Genomic DNA, 15,598 nt, shown 5'->3' with positions numbered 1-15,598 from the left:
TGGGGATCCTTAATAAGGGGCACTGCCTTTCTGAGACACCGCTCCTTGAAGACGTCCTGGGTACTTCATAGGCTAGTACCCAAGATGGAGCTCACTAAATTTAAAACCCTCTGCAGCTTCTTTCAGGCCTGTGCACTACCCCCCCCCCCCCCCATACCAGACAGTGATGCCAACTGTCAGAATGGTTTCCATGGTACATCTATAGAAGTTTTTGAGTGTTTGTGTTGGCATACCAAATCTCTTCACACTCCTAATGAAGTAAAGTCACTGTCTTGCCTTCTTTATAGCTACATCAATATGTTGGGATGAGGTTAGGTCCTTAGAGATCTTAACACCCAGGAACTTGAAATTGTTCACTCTCTCCACTTCTGATCCCTCTATGAGGACTGATATGTGTTCCTTTGTCTTACCCTTCCTGAAGTCCACAATCTGCTCTTTCGTCTTACTGACATTGAGTGTAAGTCTGTTGCTGCGATGCCATAGAACCATAGAACATTACAGCACAGAAACAGGCTTCTTGGCCCTTCTTGGCTGTGCCAAACCATTTTTCTGCCTAGTCCCACTGACCTGCACCTGGACCATATCCCTCCATATACCTCTCATTCATGTACCTGTCCAACTTTTTCTTAAATGTTAAAAGTGAGCTCGCATTTACCACTTCATCTGGCAGCTCATTCCACACACCCACCACTCTCTGTGTGAAGAACCCTCCCCCCCTCTTAATGTTCCTTTTAAACTTTTCACCCTTCACCCTTAACACGTCCTCTGGTTATCTTCTCCTCTCGCCTCAGTGGAAAAAGCCTGCTTGCATTCACTCTAGCTATACCTATCATAATTTTATATACCTCTATCAAATCTCTCCTCATTCTTCTATGCTCTAGGGAATAAAGTCCTGACCTATTCACCCATTCTCTGTAACTCAGTTTCTCAAGTCCTGACAACATCCTTGTAAACCTTCTCTACACTCTTTCAACCTTATTAATATCCTTCCTGTAATTCAGTGACCACAACTGTACACAATACTCCAAATTCGGCCTCACCAATGCCTCATACAACCTCACCATAACATTCCAACTCTTATACTCAATATTTTGATTTATGAAGGCCAATGCACCAAAAGCTCTCTTTACTACCCTATCTACCTGTGATGCCACTTTTAGGGAATTTTGTATCTGTATTCTTAGATCCCTCTGTTCTACTGCACTCCTCAGTGCCCTACCATTTACCTTGTATGTTCTACCTTGGTTTGTCCTTCCAAAGTACAATACCTCACACTTGTCTGTATTAAACTCCATCTGCTATTTTTCAGCCCATTTTTCCAGCTGGTCCAAATCCCTGTGCAAGCTTTGAAAACCTTCCTCACTCTCCACTACACCTCCAATCTTAGTATCATCAGCAAATTTGCTGATCCAATTTACCACATTATCATCCAGATAATTGATATAAATGACAAATAACAATGGACCCAGCACTGATCCCTGTGGCACACCACTAGTCACAGGCCTCCACTCAGAGAAGCAATCCTCCACTACCACTCTCTGACTTCTCCCATTGAGCCAATGTCTAATCCAATTTACTACCTCTCCATGTAGACCTAGTGACTGAACCTTTCTAACTACCCTCCCATGTGGAACCTTGTCAAAGGCCTTACTGAAGTCCATGTAGACAACATCCACTGCCTTCCCTTCATCCACTTTCCTGGTAACCTCCTGGAAAAACTCTAATAGATTGGTTAAACATGACCTACCACGCACAAAGCGGTGTTGACTCTCCCTAATAAGTTGCTGTAGATGTAGATCCTATCTCTTAGTACTGCTTCCAATAGTTGACCTACTACTGACGTCAAACTTACCGGCCTATAATTTCCCGGATTACTTTTAGAGCCTTTTTTAAACAATGGAACAACGTGAGCTATCCTCCAATCTTCCAGCACTTCACCCGTGCATACCGACATTTTAAATCTATCTACCAGGGCCCCTGCAATTTCAACACTAGACTCTTTCAAGGTCTGAGGGAAGACCCTGTCATGTCCTGGGGATTTATCTGTTCTGATTTGCCTCAAGATAGCAAGCACCTCCTTCTCTTCAATCTGTATAGGGTCCATGACCTCACTACTTGTTTGCCTTATTTCCACTGACTCCATGCCAGTTTCCTTAGTAAATACAGATGCAAAAAACACATTTACGATCTCCCCCATTTCTTTTAGTTCCATACATAGCCGACCACTCTGATCTCGAAGAGGACCAATTTTATCCCTTACTATCCTTTTGCTCTTAATATACCTGTAGAAGTTCTTTGGATTATCCTTCACCCTGACTGCCAAAGCTACCTGATGTCTTCTTTTAGCCCTCCCGATTTCTTTCCTAAGTATTATTTTGCACTTTTTATACTCAAACACCTTATTTGCTCCCTGTTTCCTATACATGTCATATATCTCTCTTTTCTTCTTTATTAGAGTTCCAATATCCCTCGAGAACCAAGGTTCCTTATTCTTATTTATTTTGCCTTTAATCCTGACAGGAACATACAAACTCTGCACTCTCAAAATTTCTCCTTTGAAGGCCTCCCACTTACCAATCACATCCTTGCCAGAGAACAACCTGTCCTAATCCATGTTTTTTAGATCCTTTCTCATTTCTTCAAATTTGGCCTTTTTCCAGTTTAGGACCTCAACACGAGGACAAGATCTATCTTCATTCATGATCAAGTTGAAACTAATGGTGTTATGATCACTGGAACCAAAGTGTTCCCCGACACATACTTCCGTCACCTGTTCTAACACATTTCCTAACAGGAGATCTAATATTGCATCCTCTCTAGTCAGTACCTCTATGTATTGATTTAGAAAACTTTCCTGAACACATTTTACAAACTCTAATCCGTCTAAATCTTTAACAGTATGGGAGTCATTAATGCCATTCCATTAGTTAGTATATCTCGCTCCTGTATGCCCTCTCATCTCCATCTGAGATTCTACCGACAATGGTTACATCATCAGCGAATTTATAGATGGTATTTGAGCTATGCCTAGCCACAGAGTCATAGGTATAAACAGAGTAGAGCAGTGGGCTAAGCATACACCCCTGAGATGCACCAGTATTGATTGTCAGCAAGGAGGAGGTATTATCACCAATCTGCACAGATTGTGGTCTTCCAATTAGGAACTCGAGGATCCAATTGCAGACGGAGGTACAGAGACCCAGGTTCTGTAACTTATCAATCAGGAATAATAAATCAGAAGTCTGGTTCACAAGACCACCATCCCTTTGCATCTTTCAAAATGGTTTAGCCTGATAGTTAATTTTCATGCTGCCTGTTGTTCTTTTTATTAATAATACACAATCTAAGTATTTGTATTCTTGTTTACTTTTCTTAATTGATACTCAAGTCCAAGTTCTTGATTGAGACTACATGCCTGCTCAGAATAATTTTTTTAAAAAAGGGAGAATTACCGGTGTGATTTCTTTCGGCAACAACATGGTTTGAGCTTGAAACAGCAATAACAGCAGCAACACACCAAAGGCAGCAGAATAAGTCCCCCAACAATGGATATCATAATGATCAAGATTTCGAAGTTCACTGCAAAGAAAAGTATACGTTGAATTAATGGGAATGTAACTTAGTTCATCAAACATATTTTGTCATCATCATCCTTCATAGTTTACTGCATTTTAAGTATTTGATCATGCTTGCCATTATTTCATCAACCATTGACTTTATGAGAATCGATCTGTATCTTTTAGTTTCTGGGCCCGTGGGCCATGAAATATAGCAGCCAACCCAATCTATTCGTGTTTGGCACAAAACTGAAATATTATTGTGGAAAGGTAGGAAGGAAAGAGTGGACCATCAAAATCAAACCAGCATAAACATTTCAGAATGGATAGAACAGAAGAAAAAAAACATATTCTGCATATTATTAGTGTGCTTTAATTTCTCCATCTCTTAAATTATATGACTGAGTTACAGAAAGACTTTGAGAAAAGGACATTGACAGTTGATCATAAAGTGGTTTGTAAAATCTTGAGGGATAGAGGCAAAGTGAATGCACACACACTTTGTCCCAGGGTTGATGAATTGAAAACTTGAGGACATAGATCTAAGGTGAGAGTGGAGAGATAGAATAGGAACAACTTTTTACCCAGAGGGTGGTTGATATATTGAATGAGCTACCATAGGACATGGCTGAGCCAGGAATACTGTACACCCTATCCTCGTTATATGCATCTTCAGACTATGTGGATTCACAGTTACGCAAGGAACCTATTTCTACCAACGTCTCCTTATATGTGTCCAAAGCTCACAGTTATGCGAGGAGCACTGCTTTCCCGCCAATACAAGTCAGGTGCGCACGCCTCACAGTCTCACTCCCACTAGTCTCGCATTGGTTTTGGCAAGGTGTGGATGTGCGATCTTGCACTCTTAAACTTTTGTTGGTTTTATCTATGGTGCAGTGATTTTGTGCTTGAAATATTTAACTGTGCCTCCTAAGCATCCGATGTCATGTCCTGGGCCATCAGCCGAGTGGCAGAGAACCGCTTTAACACTTGAAAAAAAGTCGGAAATTATAAACAGTGTGGCATCAGCTGAAGGTAACACAGATCTGGGACGCTACTACCTGGAACAGAATCTTGCCTTTAAAGTTCTTTTATTGCTTGACAATGCGCCAAACCATCCTAAACATTTGGACAGCATTCCTCCTAACATAATAGTGCGTTTCCTGTTGCCTAACACAACATCACTGATTCAGCCACTCAACCAAGGTGTGATCCACATTTAAAGTGTATTTTTTTTTACAGCGATCTCTCAGATGCTGCAAGCAACAGACAATTTTGGAAATCCCAGGAGCTTACCAACGGTGAGGGAATGGTGGAAGTCGGAACACTTGCCACAAATGGCAATGGACATGGACCCAAGTTTAGAACAGAGTCAGCATTTCCGTCATTCCCTGTGGTCCATCCTTCTTCCCTACAAGCAAATTTATACTGAAAAACAAAATGCTGCCAAGCAAACAACCCTCACCACTTTATTCAAACCCGTGTTATTTCTTACTGCCGGCAGTTCTAAGAGTTCTGTGAGTCTTGCTTTATCCCTTGCTGTGCTTGATGTGATCCCGACACAACACCCACTCCTCTCCTGCAGTGAACACACCTGCCACTGTTGGTAAGTAGTAGTATGTTAACTTTCAACTTACACCGAATTTTACCTTAAATTGATGAAATATAATACAAATGTTGCCTTGTGGTACTGCTTTTGTGTCAGATGGGTATGAAAACGTGATTACAGATAAAACATATTTAGGAAGCCCTCTGGAACACATCCTTATTTTCTCCATTTAATAATTATTCACATTATGCATTTTCACATTATGCGTCAACTGCGAGGAACGTATCCCCACATATAATGGGGATAAGGTGTATTAGCAATATTTAAAAGGTGCTTAGACAGGTACACAGAATGGAAAGGCTTAGAGGGATATGGCACAAACACAGGCAGATGAGTATGGACTTAGATGGACATCCTGTTTGGCATGGACCGGTTGGGCTAAAGGACTCACTTTCATGCTCTATGATTCTGTGACACGGCTCCATAACAAGGCTCATTTAATAGTTAAAACATACGCCAGAAGAAAAGTATTCTGAATTGTCACTTAGTAGCAAATGGATGGTCAAATCATTAGTTTGGTTTCCCATTGCAGACTGATGGTCATTCCATATTTAGTGTTTTTATAATGGGTTTTATCTTCAGCAACATTAATTTACCCAGTAAGTACTTATCCATATCCATTTGCTTTCTAAATACACTCAGTGACCACTTTATTATGTACACTGTACAGCTGCTTGTCAACGCAAATATCTAATCAACAAATTATGTGGCAGCAATTCATTATATAAAAGCATGCAGACATGGTCAAGACATCGGATCTAAGTAACTTTGACTGTGGAATGATTGTTGGTGGCAGACAGGGTGGTCTGAGTATCTCAAAAACTGCTGATCTGCTTGGGATTTTACACACAGCAGTCTCTGGAGTTTACAGAAAATGGTGCGTAACCCTTTCACCAGACTCGTATACAAACAGCTCGTTAGCTAACTCATGACTTAGCGTTGAGAAGGTCACCTTTCATAAAAAATATACATCTAGGGTGGGTATAGTTTGGGGTTCAACCAAACAGGAGCATTGCGATGTTCTGATTAAAGAAACTTCAATTTGAATGAATGCTGTGTAAACACTGCCCATTCACAATTATCGGTCAACAACAAATAGCAGATTATACACCGCATAAAATTATGAAGGAAGTATAGCTTTTAATCAGTTATTAAAAGAACAAAAGAAAAGGGAAATTACAGTTAGACTTGTCTGAATGTGCACATGACTGTTGGTGCTCATTTCTTCCAAAAGCTGGATATAACTGTTATTCACAGTGTCGAACCCACAGTCTGCGTGAAAGCACCTGCCACAGTCTGAACTTCCCTCAAAGTTCATCGCAAACAAACTGGCTCCCTCAGGAGTGTTGGTCCTTTTTTCTTGGAGTCATTCACCTGCACAAAGCATTTTTTTGCTACTGGGACTCTCCTTCCAACAGAATTCTACGGCTTGCTCTTCAACTCCCGTCAAAAGAACCCAAACCAGATTACTGTCCATCACAAATCTACTTCCACCCTGCTCTCTCTAGAACCTTCTCCTGATCCCACCAGCCTGAGTTGAACAACAGGGCTTCTTATCTTTAGCCGAAACCAATACAGTCTACCAGCAGAATGCTTTGCTTTTGCAAAAACTACCAAAATGAAATACCTACAGCATAGCAACAGAAATATTAACCATGGCATTATAGGTGCGAAAGATGATAAACATCTCGCGAGCAGGGGTACTGTGGGTGAAAATGCCTTGTTAATGAGAGAGGTGAGAGAGGGGAATGGTCAGATTGGTTCAAACTGACAGGAAAATGACAGTAACTCAACCACACATTACAACAGTGATGTGCAGAAAAGCACCTCTGAATGCACATGTCGAACCTCAAAGTGCTACAGTAGCAGAAGACCAAGAACATACACTAATGTGGCCACATTATTAGCTACAGTAGGTACCTAATAAAGTGGCCACTGAGTGTATGCTTGATATATGAAACCAATAGACAATAAATGTTTCTTTATATAAATACAAAAGTTTACAGTGAGGACAGAAGACACTTGGACAAAAAAATGGACAGGAAAGGTTTAGTGCAGAGGTCCCAACTTTTTTTATGCTACAGACCAATACCATTAAGCAAGAGATCCATGGACCCCTCAGACCAATACCATTAAGCAAGAGGTCCATAGACCCCTGGTTGGAAACCTCTGGTTTAAAGGAATATCATCCAAAATGGAGCGAGCTCAGGCAGCTTAGTTAGCATGGGTGACATAGGTTAAATGATACTCAACTCTGACTTGTTGCACTTTTAAATTATCCAGCAAAATGTTGAAACCACAATGTGTTTCATCTAGGTAGATGAGACTTAACTGGATCAGTTAATTTAGTGTTCCTCCATTGTTCTAATGCTCTACTTACAGAGGCATCGCAAAGCAGAATTCTAATCATTCAATGGTGGTTGATCCAAAAATGTATAAGCACCAAATATTTTCTTAAATCTGCCAAAAAAAATTCATTATAAAAATCTATTTTGCCACAAGTCTTACGGATGTGAGAATTTTTTTCAGAAAGTGCTCAATGACCAACAATCTACACCTTTCATTACTGAGACCTTGAACAGCTAATCTGCTCAGGACATGTCACCAAATACAACACCAAGATTTGTTTACTTGTGGGCAAAAACAGTAAACCCAAGAAACACAACAGAATCAATGAAAAAATGCACCCAACAGTATGGATAAACAACCAATGTGCAAAAGACAATTGTACAAATACAACTGTACAAATACAAACTGTACAAATACAGAATAGATAAATAAACAAACTATAAATATCAAGAACACGAGATGAAGCATCTTTGAAACTGAGTTTATTGGTTGCGGGAACAGTTCAGTGATGGGGCAAATGAAGGACATGCTGGAGCTTTTGGAAAGCATCAAGTTGGATAAGTCACCGGGACCGGATGAGATGTACCCCAAGCTACTGTGAGAGGTGAGGGAGATTGCTGAGCCTCTGGCGATGATCTTTGCATCATCAATGGGGATGGGAGAAGTTCCAGAGGATTGGAAGGTTGCGGATGTTGTTCCTTTATTCAAGAAAGGGAGTAGAGATAGCCCAGGAAATTATAGACCAGTGAGCCTTACTTCAGTGGTTGGTAAGTTGATAGAGAAGATCCTGAGAGGCAGGATTTATGAACATTTGGAGAGGTATAATATGATTAGGAATAGTCAGCATGGCTTTGTCAAGCCTGATTACGAGCCTGATTGAATTTTTTGAGGATGTGACTAAACACAGGAAGAGCAGTAGATGTAGTGTATATGGATTTCAGCAAGGCATTTGATAAGGTACCCCATGCAAGGCTTATTGAGAAAGTAAGGAGGCATGGGATCCAAAGGGACATTGCTTTGTGGATCCAGAACTGGCTTGCTCATAGAAGGCAAAGAGTGGTTGTAGACAGGTCATATTCTGCATGGGGTCACAAGTGAAGTGCCTCAGGGAAGTGAAGTTCTGGGATCCTTACTCCTCACGATTTTTATAAATGACCTGGATAAGGAAGTGGAGGGATGGGTTAGTAAGTTTCCTGATGAGACAAAGGTTGGAGGTGTTGTGGATAGTGCGGAGGGCTGAGGTTACAGCGGGACATAGACAGGATGCAAAACTGGGCTGAGAAATGGCAGATGGAGTTCAACCCAAATAAGTGTGAAGTGGTTCATTTTGGTAGGTCAAATATGATGGCAGAATATAGCATTAATGGTAAGACTCTTGGCAGTGTGGAGGATCAGAGGGATCTTGGCGTCCGAGTCCATAGACGTTCAAAGCAGCTGTGCAGGTTGACTCTGTGGTTAAGAAGGCATATGGTGTATTGGTCTTCATCAATTGTGGAATTGAATTTAGGAGCCAAGAGATAATGTTGAAGCGATATAGGACCCTGGTCAGACCCCACTTGGAGTACTGTGCTCAGTTCTGGTTGCCTCACCACAGGAAGGATGTGGAAGCCATAGAAAGGGCACAGAGGAGATTTACAAGGATGTTGCCTGGATTGGAGAGCATGCCTTATGAGAATAGGTTGAGTGAACTCAGCCTTTTCTCCTTGGAGCGACGGAGGATGACACGTGACCTGATAGAGGCGTATAAGATGATGAGAGGCACTGATCGTGTGGATAGTCAGAGGCTTTTTCTCTCCAGGGCTGAAATGGTTGCCACAAGAGGACACAGGTTTAAGGTGCTGGGGAATAGGTACAGAGGAGATGTCAGGGTTAAGTCTTTTACTCAGAGAGTGGTAAGTGTGCGGAATGGGCTGCCAGCAATGGTGGCGGAGGCAGATATGATGGGGTCTTTTAACGAGACTTTTGGATAGGTACATGGAGCTTAGAAAAATAAGAGGGCTTTGGGTAAACCTAGTAATTTCTAAGGTAGGGACATGTTTGGTACAACTTTGCGGGCTGAAGCGCCTGTATTGTGCTGTAGGTTTTCCATGTTTCTATGGTCCTCTGATGTGGTCTGGCTCAAGGACCTCCGGTTTCTTCCTCCTGAAGTCAACAGTCAGCTCCTTGGTCTTGCTGACATTGAGTGAGAGGTTGTTATCGTAGCACTACACAGCCAGATTTTCAGTCTCCTTCCTATATGTTAGTTCTGAGTGACAGTGGTGTTGTAAACAAACTTAAATATGGGATTGGAGCTGTACTTAGCCACACAGCATAAAGTGATAAAAGCAGTGGGCTAAGTACACAGCCTTGTGGTGTACCTGTGCTAATAGAGATCACGGAGGAGATGTTATTACCAATCCAAACTTACTGGGATCTACAAGTGAGGAAATCAAGGGTCCAACTACAGAACGACGTTTTGAGGCCAAATTTGCAATTTAGATTGTTTCATAATCTAAAACAGACAGTTCAACACTTGCAATGGTTCAATGGGGGGATCTCACAATAATGCCAAAAATAACCAAATAATGCTCAGAATAACCAAAAATATTGTTATGAGCAATACATCCTTGCAGGTTTGTCGGTTTGTGTTTATAAAAAGATTGCCAGTTGTCATTAACCAATTATTTTTAAATGAAAATGCTGGATCTTTTATTCAAAGCGTCATTATAAAATATCAAAGTTGTTTTCAAATGTTCTATGCTTCAAACAAAATCTTTTAATCTAAAGATTTGAATGTCTGCACTTTCTTCTGTCTCACCTGTGTAATCACACAGCAGCATTTTTAAAAAGTTTATCTGGGTATGGAATATTTTGCAAGTATTTTACTCTAATTTGTTTTGAAATACACAACTATATTTTTAAATATTTCATTAACTCTGCTTTTCCAAAAAAAGTCCTGAGGGAAAGCTCCTTCAAACATATTAACACTTCTTCAATCTTTTTGTAGAAATTGAAAATACATTTATTATAGTGAAAATATTGATCTTGTTGGGGACCCTGTGTTCTGATCAAAGCACATTCAATTAACTTATGTAGAAAGACAGAGGACCACAAAATTTGAGGTTATTAGCAGCAAACCAAAACTGCAATGGAAAAATTATTTCCATATCCATGGGTATGATTTTGTATAATACAGTGCTGCCACCCAGTGCATTTTCTTATTCATGGTATCATTCTGCAAAGACTATTCTTCAGATATACTTTTTTTTTTGAACTAGAAAACATAGATAATCTATTTAATTTATTTCTTTATTTAAAAATTGAGCAATACAAACTTTTATTTAGGTAATCAGCAACTATTGCTTAAGCAATATCATCTTATAGCATCATAGTAATTTACTCATGGTTGAGCAAGTTTTCAAAAGGAGATAAGAAACTGGGACAGATGATCCTATGGCCCTGTGAGTCAGCTCCAACCATTCAGTAATACTGTTGGTTACTCTTGACTTGAATTCCACTCCTGCCATTCCACAGAACCGTCAATAATTCTGTTACTTCAAAAATCTGCATTAGCCTAGCATAAATATACTGATTCAATAATTCAGCTCTCATTCTATGTTGTCAATGGCACAACTGATCATTCTGAATATGCTCTCCATTTTCTAGAAGAGGGGAAACTTTTTCTCAAAATCCATGCTCCAAAGTGTCACTCAGAAACATTATCGAAACATTACACATAGCAATACCTACTATAGAATAACTGAACAGTTTTAGCATAGGAGGAGGCTGTTTGTCAGAATGAATTCCTGCAGGCTCTATGAAAACAATTGAGAAAGTTCCAGTCACGAGTCTTCACCCTGGAGTTCACAACTTTCTTTCCCCTTTAAGTCCTTATTGCAGTCCCTTTTGAAATGAATCTGTCTTCACCATATTCTATGTGAAAGATGTGGAGGCTTTGGAGAGGATGCGGAAGAGGTTCACTAGGAATTTGCTTGAACTGGAGCGTAGCAGATATGAGGAGAGGTTGGATAAACTTGGACTGTTTTCTCTGATGAAAGTACTTGAAATTATGAGAGGCAAAGATAGATAGGTATATCCAGAGTCTTTTTTTTACCCCCAGTGAGTAAAAGCCAAATATGAGAGGACACAACTAAAGCCCTCCTTTCCAGGCAACATGCTGGTGAATCTCCTTGGTATTCTCTCAATTGCTGGTCACTAACAGTGCAGGAATAATTTGCTACAGAAATACAACAGTGACCAGAATCAAACACAATACTCCAAATGAGGCCAAACCAATATTTTATTGAGCTGAGCATGATGAACTGTTATACTAAATGCCTTCCAATGAAGACAATCATTCTAAATGCCTTCTTCACTAATCTATCCACTTTCAAGGGACTATAAATTTGCACCCCAAGTCTATTTACTCCATACATCCTACAGAAATTTGTCTTTGCAAGGTATATGGTATAGTCTGGATTAATTTCCATCTGCCACCACTACACCCAACTTCACAGCTGATCCAGGTGGATCTAACAGCATCCATGGAAGGAAATAACAGTCAACAAAAATTTTGAATTAAGATCCTTCATGTCACTCCATGTCACTCCGTATTCCAGCATCTGCAGTCCTAGTATCACCAATTTCCAACTGATCCATGTCCTGATGTATCCTTTGACAACCTTCTTTATGACTCCACCAAGTTACACATTATTTATAAATATACTAATTAGTCCAGCTACATCCTCATTCAAGTCATTTATGTATATGGAAAACAACAAATATGAACAGCACCTAAAATGTTGTTTACAGGGAATGTTGAACACAAGAGATTCTGCAGATGCTGGAAATACAGAGTAACACAGACAAAATGCTAGAGGAACACAGCAGGCCACACAGTATGTGAGGAGAGGAATAAACAGTTGTCATTTCAGATCGAGACCCTTCGTCAAGACAGTCCAAAATGTCGACTGTTTATTGCTTTCCATAGATGCAGCCCGACCTACTGAATTCCTCCAGCATTTTGTATGTGTTACAGGGAAAGCCGACAAGACTAGTTTCCACACTAAGCTAAATGCAAAATATTCTGTCAATCACAGACCCAGTCTCAAGGAAGAGACCTTACGCTCAGAGTTCAAATCATGCCTTAAAAATAAACCAACTTATAGTATTTAAGTAACTATCAATATTCAATAAAAGAAGTGGGTCTAAATGCTAGTATAAATGTTATCAACAATTTCAGTTTCCAAGATACTAACAAAGGTACCAACTTTGAGGTGCGAGAGCCTGAATGTCAATATGACACAATCTTAAATCTTTGCTAGGCAAGCTTATTGATAGCAGTTGGTAGCCACTGGAATTAACCATACTAAACTTCTTATATTCGAGCTGCGATTTTCAGTAATTATAGTTTCCTGAAGTATGCACAATGGTATTTGGCTGATACTGCAATGCAAAATATGGCTATTAGTTGGTAATATCAGCCAGTCTATGCTGGGAGGACTGCAAAACAAAGGAGTCTACAAACAACCAACAGAGAGCCAGAAACCAGGAAACAAAAGAGAAGGAGCTGGGGGAAATGAGAGAACAAAGAGAGTGGAAAAGTCATTCTCAGACAGCAAAGTACATACGCGATGGACAGGGAAATGAACTGGAAATTCAGGACTCTTTGACATTTACAGCGACCTGGAAAATAGGTTTGAAACCAAGTATAGTATTCTGATCTAGGTTTGTCCTAATTGTTGAGGCTAAGAAATATCTGTGCATTCCCATTCTACTGGATAGATGTCAGTATTAAACTAGACGTGGCTATCACTGGTACGGCCAACATTTATTACCCATCCTCCTGTCTTTGAAAAGATGGCAGAAAGTTCTTGAGGAGAGAGCGATACCAGGGTGCTTCAAAACAATATTCAACAGTTTTGCCTTCTACACCTTCATTATCTGGGCAGAATCTATCTTTTATTATTCATTTATAAACAGCCGCTTGGCAATAAGATCTAAAATCCTGATGTCAATTTCCACTATATGTCAATACCACTATCTTACCACAGCCATGGTCTTCAATATCCACTCTACTTCTTCCTTTATTTTAAATGCTTTTTGAATCATACCTCTTTAAGCTAGTTAAGTGCCCTCCACCATATTTTCATTTAGATGATTTTTAGATATTAAGGATATCAAGAGATGAATGAGCACAGGAAATGCCATTTAACAATAATATTGGCCACTATGTTACTGAAGGGAACAAATAGCTTGTTTTGTTTGTCATTTCTAAGTCCTCATTTGTTTATATTTTGATACCATACACAAGACAGAATTCAGTCACTTGGCCTATCGAGTCTGCTCTACTATTCCATTATGGCTGATTTATTAACCCTCTCAATCCCTTTCTTCTGCCTTTGTCCTGTAACTTTTGACTCCTTACTAATCAAGAACCTATCATCCTCCAATTTAAATATTCTTCATGACTTGGCCTCCACATTATCTGTGGAATGAATTCCACAGGTTCACCACCCTCTGCCTAAAGAAACTCCTCCCATCTCTGTTCTAAAGAAACGCCCCTCAGTTCTGAAGCTGTGTCCTTTGGTTCTAGACTCATACACTATAGGAAACATCCTCTCCACATCCACTCCATCCAGACCTTTCAATATTTGATAGGTTTCAATGAGGTTGTGACCCCCCCCCCCCCCCCCACCAAACTCCGAAGAGAACAGGTCCAAAACCATCAAAGGCTCCTCATACATCAAACCTTTCATTCCTAGAAACAGTCTTCTGAACCTTCTCTGGACTCTCTCCAATGCCATACATCTTTTCTCAGATAAAGGGCCCAAACCTGGTCACAATACTTTAAGTGTGGTTTGACCAATGCCTTATAAAGCCTCAGCAATACATCCTTACTTTTATATTCTAGTCATCTCAAAATGACACTAACATTGCATTTGCCTTTCTTACCAGTGACTTAATCTGCAAGTTAACCTGCAGCGAATCCTGCACGATGCCTCCCAAGTCCCTTTGTAACTCTGATCTTTGAATTTTCTCCCCATTTCAAAAATAGTTATGTCTTTATTCTTTCTACCAAGTGCATGACCATACATCTCCCTATACTATATTCCATCTGTCACTTCTTTGCCCATTCTCCCAATCTAATTCTTCTGTAGAATCCCTGCTTTCTCAACATTACTTGCTACTCCACCTAACATTGAATCGCTTGCAAACTTGGCCACAAAGCTATCAATTCTGTCATTAAAATCATTGACATACTGTATAACAAGATAACAGTATCAACAACCCTTGTGAAACACCACTAATCACCAGCAGCCAATCAGAAAAGGCCCCCTTTATTCTCCCTCTTTGCATCCTGCCAGTCAGCCAATCTTCAATCCATGCTCTATCTTTCCAGAAATACCATAGGCTCTTATCTTGTTTAGCAGCCTTATTTTGTCAAAGGCCTTTTGAAAATCCAAGTAAGCAACATTCACTGACTCTCCTTTGTTTATCCTGCCTATTATTTCCTCAAAGAATTCCAGCAGACTTGTTAGGCAAGATTTCCCCATAAGGAAACCATGCTGACTTTGGCCTATTTTATCATGTGCCTCCAAGTACCCCAAAAGACCCATCTTTAATAATAGGTTCCAAAGTCTTCCGAACCACTGAAGTCAAGCTAATTGGCTTATAATTGTTCTTCTTTTTCTCCCTCCCTTCTTAAGGAGTGGAGAGACTTTCCTTGCAAACTCACCCCAGCACACTGCCCAATGAGTGTCACGTAAAGGACATATTGAACTAGGTGGAATAATAGTGTCAATCAGATAACTCATGCATTGTTCTCCTTTAAGGGTCGGTAGGACATTTTGCTGTTTTTAAATTGTTATATAAATGAAAGTGGATATTGCGGTACAAATGTAAATGACTTATCCAGAGATAATTTAAAAATCTGAATTCAGTTTCTTTTGCATAGAAAAATCTGTAATTTATTGAAAACTGCTATCTGGAAGGGACAATAAATCTATCAAACTCGAAACCAACCTGTTCCCTAACATCCTCCAGAATAGTTACTACACAATTCTCATACAAGCCAATATGTAGGTACTCCAGAATAAAAGTT

The 15,598-nt window shown here is 39.9% G+C and overlaps 1 protein-coding gene across 1 annotated transcript in view; it reads right to left on the bottom strand.

The window, feature by feature from the left end:
• Window positions 1–15,598, bottom strand: part of LOC132395520 (pituitary tumor-transforming gene 1 protein-interacting protein-like) — a 57,884-nt gene that overhangs the window by 34,554 nt on the left and 7,732 nt on the right. Inside the window, exon 4 of the mRNA XM_059972262.1 lies at window positions 3,453–3,579. Within this exon, the coding sequence (XP_059828245.1) occupies window positions 3,453–3,579 (127 nt within the window). The remainder of the gene's footprint in view (window positions 1–3,452; window positions 3,580–15,598) is intronic.

The sequence above is a fragment of the Hypanus sabinus genome, chromosome 6 (assembly GCF_030144855.1).
Source record: "Hypanus sabinus isolate sHypSab1 chromosome 6, sHypSab1.hap1, whole genome shotgun sequence".
In the NCBI taxonomy this organism is placed as follows: domain Eukaryota; kingdom Metazoa; phylum Chordata; class Chondrichthyes; order Myliobatiformes; family Dasyatidae; genus Hypanus; species Hypanus sabinus.
The sequence above is the reverse complement of the archived record's forward strand: the minus strand, read 5'-3'. Positions and strand labels throughout refer to the sequence as shown.